The 17,991-nt window shown below is 40.8% G+C and overlaps 1 protein-coding gene across 1 annotated transcript in view; it reads left to right on the top strand.

Annotated features, from left to right (window-relative positions):
* The window catches only part of LOC308105047 (vesicular glutamate transporter 1-like), a gene marked incomplete at both ends in the record, with an annotated part of 27,933 nt that extends 9,942 nt beyond the window's left edge, over nt 1-17,991 (top strand). Inside the window, 12 exons of the mRNA XM_080455681.1 lie at nt 1,133-1,388; nt 5,485-5,603; nt 5,696-5,810; nt 6,699-6,786; nt 7,160-7,246; nt 10,238-10,374; nt 12,880-13,029; nt 13,513-13,645; nt 16,174-16,284; nt 17,131-17,258; nt 17,426-17,495; nt 17,693-17,991. Of these exons, the coding sequence (XP_080311807.1) occupies nt 1,133-1,388; nt 5,485-5,603; nt 5,696-5,810; nt 6,699-6,786; nt 7,160-7,246; nt 10,238-10,374; nt 12,880-13,029; nt 13,513-13,645; nt 16,174-16,284; nt 17,131-17,258; nt 17,426-17,495; nt 17,693-17,991 (1,693 nt within the window). The remainder of the gene's footprint in view (nt 1-1,132; nt 1,389-5,484; nt 5,604-5,695; nt 5,811-6,698; nt 6,787-7,159; nt 7,247-10,237; nt 10,375-12,879; nt 13,030-13,512; nt 13,646-16,173; nt 16,285-17,130; nt 17,259-17,425; nt 17,496-17,692) is intronic.

Here is a 17,991-nt window from a genome sequence, read left to right as displayed (position 1 = left end):
TCTACGAGAGTTGTAGGGTTCACGCCCCATGGAGACCTGGACTTTCTGCACTATGCCCCGTAGACACTCCAAACATGTACAAATGTGAAAATAAAGGTGCTTAACCCCAAGCCCCAAATGTTAACTGGCTCTACGGGGTAGTAGTTTAATGTAATAATCCATATCTTTCAATAAAGAAGTGTTTTAATGCCGTCTGTAGCCGATTCTGTCGGAAGTTCCCAATGGGCGGTAGTGACTGGTAGTGACGGGGCGCATCCGGTGGAACCCGGAATTACACTAAATGTAAACAGGAAGTAAACGAGGGTGAAAAAATGGCGTTCGGCCACCGACGGCATTAAAACACTTCTTCATTGAAAGATATGTATTATTACATTAAACTACTACCCCGTAGAGCCAGTTAACATTAGGGGCTTGGGGTTAAGCACCTTATTTTCACATTTGTACATGTTTGGAGTGTCTACGGGGCATAGTGCAAAAAGTCCAGGTCTCCATGGGGCGTGAACCCTACAACTCTCGTAGATTGAAGACGTCAGAATCATAAATACGTCTACGAGGGTTGTATACTACAGCTAGACCAGAGCTAGGCTACACTGACAAGGAGGAAACACCAAGCAACATTATTCTAATCTACACTATAGACTCTATAGTGTAGATTAGACTCTAGTGTAGATTAGAATAATGTTGGTGCTTTTATTAAAAGAATACATTTCTGATTTATTATAATTGTATCTTGTTATATTATTAGCACAGTTTCTGCGGAACATATCCCAAAAACATTTAACTGCTTGTACCTGTATAAGTAACAAATAAATCCCTCTTGATTTTATTGCATCAGTTAAAATGTTGTTCTCCAGACTTCTTCCCTCTATAGATACAATATAACGAGATCAAATTATAATAAGTCAGAAATGTTTTATTTGAATAAAAATGAAGTAATAATGCTGGATGTGTATAGAAAAGTTCAAGTACAGGTAGAACGGCAGGTATGATAAACCTCTTAAGACCGGTATGATATGTAGTAGTAGACCTATTACAAAATTGGATAATTAAATGTGGTGATTCCTTTGTTTTAATGTTTAATTAAACAGATTCAAAACAAATCCTTAACTTTTCAAATCCGTATTGTCTGCAGGGCGCTTGAGAAGAAACAGGAGAATGCAGAAGAGACCCTCGAGCTGTCAGCGGAGGGCCGTCCGGAGATTGTGCATGAGAAGGAGCTGCCCGTGGTGGACTGCACCTGCTTCGGCCTGCCACGACGATACATCATCGCCATCCTCTCTGGCATTGGCTTCTGCATTTCCTTTGGCATCCGTTGTAACCTGGGTGTGGCCATCGTCAGCATGGTCAACAGCCACACCATCTACAAAGACAATAAGCATATCATAGTGGTGAGTGGCCCTAGATAGAGGATGAGGTGGTGTTGGGAACATGTGTTCAATGGTGGTGTTAACATGGATTGTCACGAGGCCTGAGGGTCTATAAGTATTGTTTTCCGTAGGATTTAAACTCTTCTCCAGAGTTGTTGTACAGCTCACAGTAAGCTGACAGTACATTCCTTAAGGTGCAAACAATACAAAGTGGCCAACAGGTTTACTGCATGGCCCTGCAGGAGGCTTGATGTCTATAAGGTTGGTGTATGTGTCTGTGTGATGAACTAGGTCGGATAGTGTATTCTTACGCATGTGTTAAGTCCTCCTGGTGAAACTCTGTTGGGTGAAAAGAAGTGGCTGGTGACTTCATGTAACGGAGGAGATCTGGGCTCGTTTACACCCTCCCACATGACCAAATATAGAGGCTTGCAGCAACAGGGACTACAAGAGTGTGGGGAAAATTGTCAATTGGCATAATTAGTCCAATGGCCAGGTGAGATCTCGGTACCATTAAAAGAGGAAAAACATACGTGCCGTGGTATCATTTTGTTTGTTTGACATCCCTGAGGGATAAAATGTGTGATAGCAGTTTCAGTAGAGTAGCTGAGTACCGTTTTAGGGGTATACTCTGATTATGCAAAACCACATAATTCATTGTTGTCTAAATAAAAAACCTGTTCACCAACATCACAATATAACAGTAGACAGGCTGAATAATCGCTCTGGTTGCCATACCGGGCAAATCCAAGATGGCTGCCAAGATGGAAATTTAATATCATATAGAATCATGAGTGATACTTCTTTTTATGGGTTTATGGCGATGTAGAAACTATTTAGACATTACTTTGAAGAGTCAGGAACTCTCAAACTCAAGGTTGTACCCCAGTGCACAACTCAACTCAGGAAAACATGTAATAAACATGTAAGCAAGGATCACACTAGACTCACACACAATCTGGTGCGAAAGCTGTAATTGTTCTGAAGATACTGATGTAATGGTTCTCTATTCAGCCTTCTAAAAACACATCCCTTGTCCTATCTACCAAAACTGTGGTACACAAAACCGCACACGATTTTTGGACATACAAGCTAGGCCTTGCTTTGGGAGAAAACATCTGTGAGAGTCTGGTTGTGCTACACACATTTGCAGGATGTGACACTGTGAGTGCCTTTACTGGTCGTGGAAAAATTAATACACTGAGGTTATTGAAGAAAAACCCAGAATTGCAGGAGACATTCAAACAACTTGGCCAGACTTGGGATGTTTCAACAGAGCTCTTTGACCGACTGCAGCAGTTTACTTGTAGTTGTCTGGCACCACCTCCAGTGACGTGAACGAGATCCACTACAGATATTCTGTGCCAGGAGAGGAGAGGCTGATTCCAGTCAACTCCCACCATGTAGAGAATGTCTATTTCTCCATGCCCTCTGCCAATTACTAGACCAGAATATGGAGATGCCCATACACGGGAGTGGATGGACAACTGTCCATGGACAACTGATGGTGGACAGTTAGCAATTCACTGGATGTGCACAGCCCCGGCACCAGATGTAGTCCTTGAGTTGTTTGGTTGTAAATGTGCACGACCAAGCAAGCTTCCTGACCACAGTTGTCTTAGTAATGGGTTGAGATGTACAGACCTCTGCAAAGTCCAGAACTGTACTAACCAAGTGCCTGAGTAAGTTTCACTGCCTACAGTTGAACAGGACAGTTCTGATGAGGAAGAGATTGAGTAGTTCATACCATGTTAAATGTCATGTTCTTTGAATATTAAGACTGGTGTAATATTTGTGATTATTTTGATAATAATTTAAAAACAAAAACAATTGAGCTTATTGTTTATTTGCCACAAAACGGTTATTATTGAGGGCAAGGTCAACATAAAAGCCGCAGCGTGGCGGTCCAGGCACCCTAGGCTGCAATGCGAGCCTGGCAGTGTGTCGCTGGTTCGAATCCCGTTCCCGAGGACCTTTGCTGCGTGTCACTTGCTGTCTCTCTCCCCATTTCCTGTCAGTCTACTGTCCTATCTATAAAGGAATAAAAGCCCCCCAAAAAATATTGGTGCCTTTTTGCCTATATGACCTCGGACTCTGCCCTTTGACCATCTCAATCCAGCCCGCCAAGTCCTCAAAGAAAAACAAAATGACACCCCCAAAAAGATTTACATTCTAAAAGGCTACCATATGTTAATGGTTTTGAGACCAATTTAATTAACTCGACTCCAATTAATAGTAATGTGTATTTACCATTAGAGTGCATACCTGCATTCCTCCATCCGTATGTTCTCAATGTTTTTATGTTTATAATGTAACAGTGAAACAGTCTGCCTTGAGTCCATATTTATAACATAATGCAACGTGTTTTATCAGTGACCTATGAAGTAGTGCATATCAGACAACTAAATAAGATACTGTATACATTTGTGGATTGTTTTATGTAATCTTTTCATTGTAACCTCAGAGTACACCAGAGTTATTGAACTGTTATTGAAAATTATTGTTGTAAAAGCAAGGACCTTATTGTAAAGTAGTCTGGCATTTCTACCAAATTCATGCAGTTTACCATAATTCAGCACTGTGTGTTTCAAGTTTCAATTCAATTGTCCAATGTGTTCAAGGTTTCTTTATTGGTACTTTCTTTTCTTACATACAGGTCAATAAGATAAAAGCATTAACATATTGTATGTTACCCCTCCCACGCCCCCAAAGTTCCCGCTCCGAAAGAGCCACAACCCCGGTATCTTGTTGTACCATTAACACAAAAAGACAATACAAACAAAAGAGACACAATTGCAATGAAAGTTGAAAGAAAATGTAAGACAAAGATGAAAACAAGTCAAAGAAGTTAAGTATACACAGTAGAATATATATCTTTTAAAGAAAAATTTATTAAAATACACAATTTATTAAAATACACAACAATTAATAATGCAAAAACAAATACATAAACAAAGAAATACAGTTGGGTCAGTTTTATGGGTCATTAATGTCAGCAGCATTCATCCTCATATGTTAAAAAAGGTTGCCAGATGGTGTAAAATTTCAGAGCACACACTCTTGTGGAGTAGCGAATGATGCATAATATCATTAACCCATGATATGAAAGTTGGTGGGAATTTTTCTTTCCATTTAAGCAGTATCAGGCCCTAGCCAAAAGGGATGCAAAGGCTATCATATTCTTTTCTTGGCGACTAAGTTGTACTCTATATGCCACCTTTTTTTCCGATCAGATATGAGGGACGAAAACAAGTAATCAGCTACTATTTTGACATTGCTATCATAGAATTTCACTACAGACATGTAGCAATACAAAAATCACATGCAACCTTTCAATCTGATGGTACCGATATCCAGAAATGTGGGGTCTGGCCCATGGACTAAATTGATAATTGGGAAAAGTCAGTGTTATGGTCAGTATGGTTTTCATAAGTTGTGACATGGTCGATGGGTTTTGCTATATGACATATGCTTGGGGAATATACAGAATTTTGATATACCATGTATTTCTGCCGAGATATTGCTATGCATGCATTATTAACTATTTCTTTACACTATATGTAAATATTTTCACTGAAGTACTGTAGCCTACCATGGTGTATAGTTGAACAATATCAATGAGAGAGTTTGTCAGAGGCGTGTCAGCTTTCATTCCAGCTTCACAGGTTTTTAACCTGAATCCTGTCTTTCACCATTTTTAAGCCTATCATTCAGAGGTTTTAATCTGAATCCTATCAGTGTTTTAACCTGAATCTTATCATTCAGAATTTTTCCAGAGTCTTTGTAAATGAGCTCTGCACACAGAACGCATTGGTATTATGTCTGATTTTGACATATTCTTACAATAGAAGGATAGGATTCAGGTTAAATATCCGCGACATCGCCCTGATTGTCACTCTGACTCCACTGACGAGTATATAGTATGAGACATTGACTTTGCACAGGAAATTTTCATTATGGCTGTTCTCCAGTATACTTGCTTCATTATAGTCAAATCCATGAAATGCGTTCCCAAGAGGTGACCTCATTCTCTTTCTCTTTCAATCACATAATAATGTAATTCTATTTAATTCCTCCCTGATATACATACCAATTCTCTTCCTGTGTCTTTCATTAGCCAGCACAGTTTGACTGGGATCCAGAGACAGTGGGAATGATCCATGGCTCCTTTTTCTGGGGATACATAGTAACTCAAATTCCAGGAGGATTCATCTGTCAAAAGTTTGCAGCAAACAGGTAGAACCTTTTTATATTGAAAACTAGGACAATAACCAATGCTGTCATGCAGTATCTAATACTTGTCTTTCATTCTGTTTCCTCCTGTGCAGAGTCTTTGGATTTGCTGTAGTGGCCACGTCTTGCCTGAATATGTTGATTCCCAGTGCAGCGCGGATGCATTTTGGCTGTGTTATCATGGTCAGGATATGTCAAGGACTTGTGGAGGTGCTTTGCTCTTGTTCCTGCTCTATAGTTTTTGCTTGCACTGACAAAACTTAACATATGTACCCTCAGCTGACAGCTAGCAGCTTTATCTGGCCACATGCCATACTTGAATTGTTACCATACACTCTGACCTGCTAACGTTAGTCATTTTGTGTTAAAGGTAGGGTAAGTGATTTTCTTTGGTTAAAATAAGTGTTAAATAGCTCTATATTCTGATAGTACTCATTGCTATAGAGTGTTTGTTCAGTAAAAGGAGTCTCCTTGTCTCTCCAGCTCTTAATAAAACAGAAAATGCATTTTCGTTTCAGTTTCAGTTTCATTTCCAATTTTATCCAATCAGGATAGAGAACTCAATCAGGATATAGATTAAACAACTGAAATTGGAAGTGATGACACTAAGAAATGAGCAGGCGAAATTGGAACTGGAACACTATAAAAATGAAGCTTAAAAATGGGTACTTTCTCCTGATTGGCTGAGATTTTGACACCTACCGGAAAATGTATTTTCTGTTTATTAAAGAGCTGGAGAGACGGGGAGACTCCTGTTACTGAACAAACACTCTATATCAATGATTACTATCAAAATATAGTGCTTTAACCTTTTAACAAAATACTTTTTGTTTTAACCAAAAAATATCACTTACCCTACCTTTAATAAAAATGAAGACGGAGAGACATAAGGTTATTTAAAGTTTGTTTTTGCTAAGGGAACCTAGCTTTACATTGTCTAGGGCCTCTGAGTTTTAGAGGAGTCTAAAATGATACTGTAATGTTCAGAGAACTTCTGTTTTCACAGTTAGAGAAAACCAGTAACATTAGCTGTTCATCTTTCAGAAGTACATTTAATATCACTGAAATCACTTCCTAAAATGATTCCTCGTCCGACAGGGTGTCTCATATCCTGCCTGCCATGGTATCTGGGCCAAATGGGCACCGCCTCTGGAAAGAAGTCGCCTGGCCACAACAGCCTTTTGTGGTGAGTTTATATTGTCATTGTATGTTTCTCTCTGCCATTCAGAGACTATTGTTTATGATCACGTTTTGGGGTAAAGATACAGTATATCACTGTTGTCGGGCAGAAACCTTGTATCTCCATATTTAAACTTCGTGTGTTTGTTTTGTCACATATGCCCTACTTCATCTTATAAGAGCTTCAAGCAAAAGTAGAGAAAATAGCCGATCTACGAAGTTGTGAGCTTGTATTGGCTATTTTCACTATTTCTGAAAATATTCGTTCCATTTCCTGAAAAGTATTTTTTTTTTACATACAAGGTTTCCACCCCAGACAGTGACAATATAATATAAAGACATTTAATGATGTGTGTCTGTCTGTCTACTGTATATCCTAGGCTCTTATGCTGGAGCAGTGATTGCCATGCCTCTCGCTGGTATACTGGTCCAGTACTCGGGGTGGTCATCAGTCTTCTATGTCTATGGTCAGTGACCCATTTAACTATTATGTAGAGGTTGATTCTCTTAACTTATTATCTTACTATTCACATAATTCAAACATAACCGTTCCCCTTTGTATTTGTGTTCCTGTTTGTGCATCTAACACAGTTAGATACCTGTACTTTTCTCCCGCCCATCTATACTACAATTGGCAGACTGGCTGAACTTGGTAATTGGTGGTACAAAACGGGGGCAAAAAATAAAAAAACTGCGCACTGCGCATGCGTATGCACCGCTGTTGCCAGATCGTGAGCGAGCAACAAGCAACCAGCTTCATGAAAAAACACAAAGCTGCGCGCTGCGCACTGCGCATGCGTCGACACACTTTCTCTAACCAATTTACACCCACTTCACGCTTACAACACCTGGACATGGCAACACAACCCAACCTCACTCTCCGAGCCTGTCAGCGTCGTCGCTCATCGTTCTGTGATTGACAGCAAAAGTTGGCCAATCAGGTGGCGAGTTCGAGTGAGCCCGAATGGCTCCGAGTGCAGCCGACAAAAGACGAACGGTAGCCATTGTTGTTTGTGCGAGTCAGGGTGCGAGTGCCTTCACTTCTTACTTTAGCTTATAAAACGCTCTCAAACTTCTTCTTTGAGGCACGGAATTCACTTATAACATATCGTTTGGATAGAATTTAGTTGTTTCACTTCATATGTGTGGTCAATTAATCATGACAGAGCCTATTTAAAAATAAAAATTCAGAGAACTGGCAGGGGCGGCCAGTCACACGCATGTATCCGAATAAGTCAACCTATTTTGGGCATGGCCATCTCAAAAGTCCCCTTGCGCCAGAGAGACGGGGACAGAGTGACACCACGCACGTCTCTGTGTGTGTGTGTGTGTGTGTGTGGTGGGGGTGGGACGGGGGGGACAGCGGCAGCCATGCGCGTACACAGGGAGAGAGGGGGAGAGAGAGGGAGGGTGGGAGAGAGAGAATAGTTAGCCAAACACAGCGAGAGAGTTTTCGCTGACGGACAGAGAGAGACAGAGAAACATAGAGGGAGAGAGAGAGAGAGGAAGAGAGGGAGGGAGGGAGGGAAAGAGAGAGAGAGAGGGAACGAGGGAGGGAGAGAGAGGAAGACAGGGAGAGAGAGAGGGCCAGAGGGGAGAGAGAGAGAGAGAGACAAGGAGATGGAGCGAGAGGAAGGACGGCAGGACGCGATGCGTGTATCCCACGATTTTTTAACCCCAAAATAAGCGAGCCCTCGCTTATTTTTGCGCGGACGTAATTTGTTTGTCATTGTGGTGAATGTTGTGTGTGCTGCTGATGTTTGTTGTGTGAAGCTTAATGTCAGAGTGTTTGTGTTGGAGCGCCTCAGTGCGGCTGCAGAGTTCATGTGCAACATCTTGCATGCGTGGCTGTGGCTTCACAGTTTTCCTTCGCCGTGTCTGTAGGTCACGGCCTTTTTTTTTTTTTTTATCCCATGATTTTGTACCCCCAAACGACATTTTCTTTGGGGGGGGTTAGGGGGGGGTACTAGAATTCTAGTATCATTACATTCACAAAACGAGACACTGAATTAAAGCAATTAGGGAATGGAATTATATAACGTTTACACTTAAATTACTTAAATTACACTAAAATGAGGGAGCAAATTGTATATTGTGCACATAAAATTGCATTTTGTGGGCTCAGTGTAGTAAATGGTGGCATATAATTCATCTTTTACTCAATGTCCACTCTCCGTAGAAACAAAGCGTTAACATTGAAAATGCGATGATAAATCTCTGTGAGTGAGTGTGTCACCAGTGTATCTCGAGAACTGCCTGACCGATCGACTTGAAACTTTGCGTGCTTATCGCCGAGGACCCCAGGAAGTGATGCGCCGAGTGGAAAGTCAGTCGAAGCAGCGGATCTCCAAAAAGCATAGATAAATCCTCAAAATCCTATGTGTAGTAAACTGATGTCATCAATATGATGTCATAGACTGGCCTGGACTCCATATTTGGGCATGCCTCACACTCAATATGGGTATAAAAGGGACCCAGACAGACAGATACAGAAATCTCCATATATGACCATACAAGGGACATACAGACAGGTACAATGGGTACCCTGACAATGGGAACAACGGGTATTGCATAAACAGGTAAGGGGCATGCATTCCCAACTTGCATGGTTCCCGACTTGCATAGTTCCCAAGTAGGCTGGTGCACAACAGGCAATATAAATATATAAAACAAGACCAGGAGACCTGGTTCTGCCAGACCCAGACTTCACATGACGTGTCAGCCTGTGTCTATGCCCATGTATGGACGAAAGGGGGACAGACTTTTATGGCTGGGACACACGTCGTGCGTGTCCCTTCTATGCCCATGTATGGACAGACTTTTTTGAGGGACAGAATTTTTTTTGGCTGGGGCCGGAGGACAAAGTGACCATGCCCATGTATGGACGAAACAGGTACAAAGCCTCATGTAAGCCCGACCCCTTGGGTCTGGCAAATATATAGAGAATAAGGGAGGACCGGCCGGCGGGCAGGTTTCTGAAGTCACGCTCATGTAACCATGACTCAGTCATAAACATATAAGGAGCTATGAGCAATGCAATGCACCCAAATATGGATTGTGCTGCCTAACCTCAATGTGTCGTCATGGCATCAGTAAACAAATCAGTCAGCTCCATATATGGGCACGAACTCTAGATGTAGAGCCGTGTACCTCTGGTATTATAAATATCCACAGGTTTAGAAATTAGGCATAGCTAATGTTCTGGACACTTTATTTTATATTGTGAAAAAATCCATAGACATTCTACCCGGAAATACATGTTTGTTTACAAACATTTCAAACTTTCTGATCTGGACTATAGCAGTCAGAGTTACTTCCCTAAAGGTTCAGTGTAAAAATGTTAAATACCGAATCACATAATTGACTGACAACATTAGAGACATATGAGCATCTATCATAGCAACACAGTAACTACTGACTTTTAACTTTAACTAAACAATTCTGCCCCCACCCCGCAGGCACCTTTGGTATCCTTTGGTACTGTTTCTGGATCTTGGTGTCCTACGAGAGTCCAGCAGCCCACCCCACCATCACAGAGGAGGAGAGAACATACATTGAGGAGGCCATCGGTCTGTCCTCCATGAACCAAACTCCAGTAACGGTCGGTATACAAATATTGTGTTTTGATATTTATAAACAGGTTAGTGGTTCAGTGCCTTGGTAAGCAGGCAATGATTTAGGCTAGTGTTTCTCTGCTCTGGTTGTGGAGGTATACAGACAGACACAGACAATGTCTATTTTTCTATTCTGCCACCTATTCTATTGGTAATAATATTCACCTTGCATTCACCTGGGGGCGGCAGTGGCTCAGGAGGTAGAGTGGCCCCTCTTGGGAATCGGAAAGTTCCCATTTAGATCCCCGGCTCCCCCTGGGTTAGAGTAGAAGTGTCCTTGAGCAACACACTTACGCGCGCGTGTGTGGGTGTGTGCTTGTGTGTGAATTTGTGAATGTAATGCATTTTGTAAAGCACTTTGGGTAAGAACCATTTATTTTACCATTTATTTGTAGGCACTTCTATCTTCTATGCACTTCTCTTATCTTCATGCATTTTATCTACGGATGCAGGAAAATGTGTGTTTGTTGTATTTGTGAATAGAAACAACACAACACATAATTTATCCATTCAATCCTCACATTCTTTCTAGTGGTCTGGTTTTTAAATTGATGTTACCTGTCTGCCTACAAGTGTGCCTGCCCATGATAAAATAGCAGCGGTGGAAAGTAACTAAGTACATTTACTCAAGTACTGTACTTAAGTTAAGGAATTTTTACTTTAGAGTGTTTCCAATTTTTTATACTTTTACTTCTACTCGACTACATCTCAGAGGAAAATGTACTTTGTAGATTTTGATTATTATTACAAAACATGCATTAACCACTTCAGCCCTATTGCATTAGGCTATTTGAAAATAGCCAATCTACAAGCTCACAAAGCAACGCGTTGTGAGCTTGTAGCTTGTAGATCTGCTATTTTCTAACCATGTTTATATGGAAAAATGTGTGAAATGGGACATGCTGTAAAATTAGTACTTTTACTTTCAGTACTTAAGTATATTTTAATGCAAATACTTTTGTACTTTTACTCAAATACATTTTTAATACCGGACTTTTACTTTCTACATTGTGGTATTGTTACTTTTACTTAAAGGAGTAGTTCACCGAAAAAATTATATCAATTATGAAGCCCCATGAAGCCTTGAATTCATGGAGATCTTTTGTTTTTTGTCACATTCCTAAGCCAATAAATCGATGACCGGGTGGTCATCGAGACTCTGCTGGTCATCAAATTATTGGCTTTGGGACAAAATGGGACAAAAATTTAAAAATCTCCATTAATTCAAGGCTTCATGGGGTGTGTAATTGATAGAAAATAAGTAATTTTTTCTCCTTCCTCCCTTAAGTACAAAATGTGAGTACTTATTCCACCACTGTATAATAGTCCTTCTTACATCAATACTGATAGGGAAAATCTATATGGCAGGTCACTGGTATTGATTTGTGTTCTCCATCTGTACTCAAAAGTCAATCCATTCATATTCATGTCTTCATACGTCACCCTTCATTACCACAATGGTCCATCTCTATGTCTATTCAGAGCTTCGGCCTTATACATAAACCATTTTCTGGCTTTATTTTTGGCTTTATTTTTGATTAGATTCTACGTTTGTTTACATTTTGTCCAAAGTCATTAAAACATAACCGTTTATCATTATTCGTAAATCAGTCTTCTTTTTTTTCAATGCAATGATTACTTGTTGGATTACCTACGTCAAGTCTCTGCAAGTCATACCATACTGAAATTAATGGAGTCTTTCTCGATAATCTAACAAACCACCATATGCTTTGGAAAATGGTCAGCAGTAATGTCAAGTATACCGTGAGTTAGTAGTCAGGCTAAATATTCCAGACCACACGTATGGTCCTAATTAAAGTATAAGCATAATCCTTGACAAAGAAGATCCTTTTAAATCAGAATCAACTTCACATCACAGGTTTAACGGTGTAAAGAAGTGGGTGAAATTTGTTTTTGTGCAAGCTCCTTCGTTTTTGTTGTTTTCAGTAAGGGAAAAGAAGAGGAGAGGGGGCGGGGGCAGGGAGAGCAATGAGTAAAAATCTAACAGTAAATACTATAACATGTCAAGGATAGGCAAAAATCTAATGTATCTACACATATTATATCTACATATAAATACATATATTTAAAAAAATCACACCCAGTGTGAAGTGAGCGGTGCTATTTATGAGTTATTAATTTCATCATGCATCTCGGTAGCCAATCACAGCACGTCCTGCGAAGTGACGTGCTTACATTTTTTACATTATTATTAATTTCATCATGCGTCTCGCTAGCCAATCACAGCGCGTCTGCGAAGTTTGAAGTTAATTTCATCATGTGTCTCGCTAGCCAATCACAGCACCTCCTGCAAAGCTTAGCCTATGGGCGTGTTTTCCACAGCATGGCGTCACAGCGAGAGACACATTTTCACGACGGAAAGAAAAACTTTCGCCACGGATGGGTCCTAAACCCTCTTATAGGAGCGGTTGCACCGCTCAAAAATAGGCCATCTTGTACATCTCATGTCTGTTCTTTTCCTGTAGAAATTCAACACACCATGGAGAGCGTTCTTCACATCCATGCCAGTGTACGCCATCATCGTGGCCAACTTCTGCAGAAGCTGGACCTTCTATTTACTCCTCATCAGCCAACCTGCTTACTTTGAGGAGGTGTTCAAATTTGAGATCAGCAAGGTAACAATGGGCAATGTGCAAAGGGGGGGGGGGGGGGGGTCGGGGCGATGTGATGTGAAGTACTGTACTCCCACAAGCATCCCTGACTCTGAAGAGTCATGTCAAACTTTATTTGGCATACACAGAGTTTCACAGAAAAAAAGCATAATTTGAAACAGCCTACATAACTTTTACACAATTCCATTTACATTATACATTACACTACATAGAAACCATAACACGAGAGACTACGTGCAAATGTGCACATGCGTGTGGGTTATTAGAAAAAGACATGGATATGGACCTTGGTGAGAATAAAGGATTTGGGCCTTTGGGTAGGGTTCAAAAACACGGTTCTAATTACAGTACCAGGGAAGGGTGAGAGGATTTCTTTTAACCTTCATTGGTTGCGTGTTTCTGTGAAAACTTGCATATGTGATGCCCAGAAGCATAAATGTTTTTGGTTTGTATAACCTTCCATCCCGTCCACCACTGTCCTTCTAGGTGGGAATGGTTTCTGCCCTTCCTCACCTGGTCATGACCATCATTGTGCCCATTGGGGGGCAGCTAGCCGACTACCTACGATCCAACAATATAATGACCACCACCAACGTCAGGAAGCTCATGAACTGTGGAGGTACAGTAAGAGAGGAACAGAAGGGTGGAAGAGTACTGTAGATAGGAGTGTACATATATATCCTGGGATGTTTTGCTTATAGTTTCCATGGGTGGCGCTTGGCACTGCTGACTCACAGCAAGAAGTCCTATGTTTGAATACCACTGGGATTGGGGTCTTTATGTGTGGAGTTTCCACGTTATCCCTGTGTTCACCTGGGTTTCCTCCCACTAAAATACACACGCCAGAGAATAGTAGATGCACCGCTTGTAAAAGTTAGGATGGGTTAAATGCAGGGAACAATTGCAGGTATGTGTAAATGTACTTCACTAGAAAATGCATTAAAGGATCTCTACACCATGAATTAAAAAATATATATATATTTAATATCATATTGTTTATGTCCCTCAAACGTTTTTCAAAAGGTTTGAGCCTAAATCAAGCCTCAGATATACTCATTACAACTAACTTCTCTCTGGCTCATAAAGCACTTTCACCTGCAATACCACATTGTCCTGTTTGGCACGGGGCGCTATTGAGCCAGTTTGTATGCATGTTATCTCCTGGTTCTGTGTGGAAAAAGTAAAAAGGGATGGATTGTACCGAACGTGACGTCACGTTCGGGTGAAAATCAGTTTGGTCTGTTTTGAGACCAATTTACAGAAAACCCCAGATATGCTGTGAAAGCCTGAGTGTTCAAACTGGGGTATTTTTTGGGATAGAAGAGAGGTAGGGGAGACCAAAAACACACAAAAAAGAAGGAAAAGTAAAAATTCATGATGTAGTCCTTTTAAATTAAACTATTGGACATAGTCAGTCAAACCATGTTTAACATAAGTGCTCACTGCTCAGTAATTCATATTCCAAAGATTCTCAAACCATTCTGACAAGTGAGCGCACACTGAAATCAGGAGTTTCCTGTCAGCCAAGTGTTTAAAATAAACAAGTAGGGATGCATCGGTGGGTTCAACATCTCTAGTTCGATTCCAGCTGGAGTAATTTATTTCTACCTATCTACGCTCAGCTTCCTGCTTCACTACTATATATCAATAATTGCCAAAATAAATAAATAATAATAATAATACTACAGAGAAAGAATAAAGCACAAGTGCCTTACGGAAAAAGTACAAATGATTAACAATAAAGCAAAAAAGAAAAGCAAAAACATAAAACATTAAAAACATAGCAAAAAAGGCAGTGAGTCAGGCAAAACAGTGAGGACATGAATAACAACACAGAGATTTAAAAATCAACAAGATTCAGCAAGAGTGAAGAAATAGGCCTTGAGCTGTGCTTTAAAGCTATCTACAGAGGCTGCCTGTCTTAGGTGTAATGGGAGTTTATTCCAAGCCGTCGGCTCGTAGTAGCAGAATGGAGCTTCACCGTGTTTTTATGTCAGTGTAGGCACTTCGAGCAGGTCAGCACTAGAAGACCTTGGAAAATATCTAGGCAGGCAGTCATAGAGGTATGAAGGTACCAGACCATTGAGAGCTTTATAAACAAGTAAAATATTTTTTTTATCAATCTTAAAAACAACCGGGAGCCAATGTAGTGAAGCTAAAACTTGAGTAATATGTTCTCTCATCTTAGTTTTAGTTAAAACTCTGGCTGCCGCATTTTGAATGTCAGTTGTTTTCTTTGTCAGTGCATTGCAGTAATCAAGCCAAGAGAAAACAAAAGCGTGGATCAACGTTTTTGCATCGTCCAGCGACATGATTAATGTGTGTATTAAAATTCAATTCAGAATCAATAATAACCCAAAGGTTCTTTACTGTAGTGTTACTTTCTACAGTCAGGTTACCGAGTCTGTTGTCTCTACACAGTCCAAAACTATTATTGCAGTCATTTAATTCTGACTATAGGCACATATAACCCATCAGATATGGACCTGTGAATCGCACTGATAACTCTCAGGACAACTAAGGGGTTAACTGTAGAGTCGGCTGAGGTGAGAACATGATAGCTGCATAAGGGCAAAAAGTCGCAATGGTGAGACGAGGAGACTATTTTTGAACTACAGAGAAATCAATAGAGAAACGAGGGACATGGGGAAGTATGTACATGTCGCACTGTGGTGAAGCTGCATCATGGTCAGAGACTATGCTGCGCTAATGTTAGCTCCCACTGCTAACGATTTTTAGAATGTGGAAGAGAGAAAAGACTTACCAATATTATAACAATGTCCTCCTGTTGATGCATGTTTCCAACACAGAACACCTGTATTGTAACTGTACACCATTAGCCCATTTAGTTTCATTGTCCTTTTTCGATTCTTTTTCAATTCTAAATGGAAAGTGAACAAGTCTGGTGAACAATTTGCTTTTAACTGGCCTTATTCCAGTGTGTTACCAAGTGGTATCCGTATTTAATGATGTTGAAACATATGCATATACACATACTGTATGTTGTTCCATACATAATACATCACATAGCTTTATGAATGAGGAAGATTTCTATTATTAATTTCTACTTGAAATACTTTTCCAACAGCAGTTTGACCAACTGGTGTAAGTTGTTCTGTTTCTTCACTTATTTGTTCTATGCCACAGGCTTTGGAATGGAGGCTACATTACTGCTGGTAGTGGGGTTCTCTCATACAAAAGTCATGGCAATTACATTCTTGGTCCTGGCCGTTGGCTTTTCTGGGTTCGCAATTTCAGGTGAGATACTATCAACATAGTACTTTTCTATACCTCTAACTTCTTCTGGCTGCAGTTACTTCACTTTATTTGTCTATTTGGATGGGACAGCGCATATTAATGAACAATACATACTGTACATGATGTAATGTAAATACACCAGATTTAGCAAGGATGCTAATTTCCATCTGTAGTAATCCACTACAACTCATGTTGAGCTCTCTCACAGATCAAAAGGATTTTAATCAACACCCATAAGCTCTTAATTCAAACTCTACGTCAGCCGTGATCTCAACTGAGGAGCTTGCCTTGATCCCTCCATTGAGAATTGCTTCATTGATAAAGCATGTGTAATTAATAAGATGGATCTGTATAGTTGGCCAAGATTAACCAAAAATACTAGACTGAGACTTTGACATAGATTTTATGATATAGTATTTTTCATATTTCCCTGGCCTGTACAGTCCCATTTGACTGAATATGGGGTCTTATTGTCCCTGTGTCCCAAGTTACATAGTGCCTATGTCAATGTATGAGATTCATTCACTGCTTCACAGCACAGAATACAGTGTATGTTAAATGGGTAGGTGATTAGGTGGTTGGTGTGTCCCTAAGGGGTGATCACTGCAGGGTGTCCGCAAAAACACATGGGATGTCCAGAATGAAAACATCTTTAATATCCTTGTGCATGTGGTTCTGGAAAACAACAACATACTGTGGCATAGAATTATGACAGTAATCTAACAATATGTCACATAACATACAATAATACACAATCAGCTGCACCCCAAAACTATCAAACACACCCAGCCAACTCAGCATGTATCATTGCTTCACTATCAATTCTTTCACATGCTTCTCCACAAGGGTTCAATGTCAACCACCTGGATATTGCACCCCGCTATGCCAGTATCCTCATGGGCATCTCCAATGGTGTGGGCACTCTATCTGGCATGGTTTGCCCTCTTATAGTTGGTGCCATGACAAAGCATAAGGTGAGAACTGTTTCTGAATATATGTGTTATAATTCAGCGGTTTTAAGCTTTGGTGCTGGAGATCATGTGCTGGTGAATTTGATCTTTATACTTTATCTTTATTCTCATCTCATCTCACCCTCTAATCACTAATTTCTCTTATCCTTTCCTTCTCTCTCTTCCTGTAGACACGGGAAGAGTGGCAGGGTGTGTTTCTCATAGCCTCACTCGTTCACTATGGAGGGGTTATATTCTATGGTGTGTATTCCTCAGCTTCTCCTTGCCTTTAATTCTCGTCTGCATTATTCTTACTGCAAATGTGTACAGTATACTGTATACTGTAATTGGTGGTTAATGCTGTCATGGCAGCTGTAACGTGACATCTGACATGGGTGTGATTAATGGGTGAGAGTCAACTGCACTGATGGCTGTGATGCTCCTCTTGTGTGCTGTAGGGCTCTTTGCGTCCGGAGAGAAGCAGTGGTGGGCCGAGCCGGAGCAGCTGAGTGACGAAAAGTGCGGCATCCTGGACGAGGACGAGCTGGGCAACGAGACGGAGGAACTGTACCGGACGAGTGGCGGGGGCGGCTACGGCGCCATGAACCAAGATCCCAACGGAGTAGCCGCCGATGGTGGCGGCGGGGGAGGTGGAGGGTGGGTCTCGGACTGGGACAAAACCGAGGAGTACGTTCAACCACCGGCCGGGACCAATAACTACCTCTACGGAGGCGAGGACTCCCGGGAGCTGAGATAG

Source organism: Gymnoscopelus braueri (genome assembly GCF_963280865.1).
Source record: "Gymnoscopelus braueri genome assembly, chromosome: 17".
In the NCBI taxonomy this organism is placed as follows: domain Eukaryota; kingdom Metazoa; phylum Chordata; class Actinopteri; order Myctophiformes; family Myctophidae; genus Gymnoscopelus; species Gymnoscopelus braueri.
The sequence above is the reverse complement of the archived record's forward strand: the minus strand, read 5'-3'. Positions and strand labels throughout refer to the sequence as shown.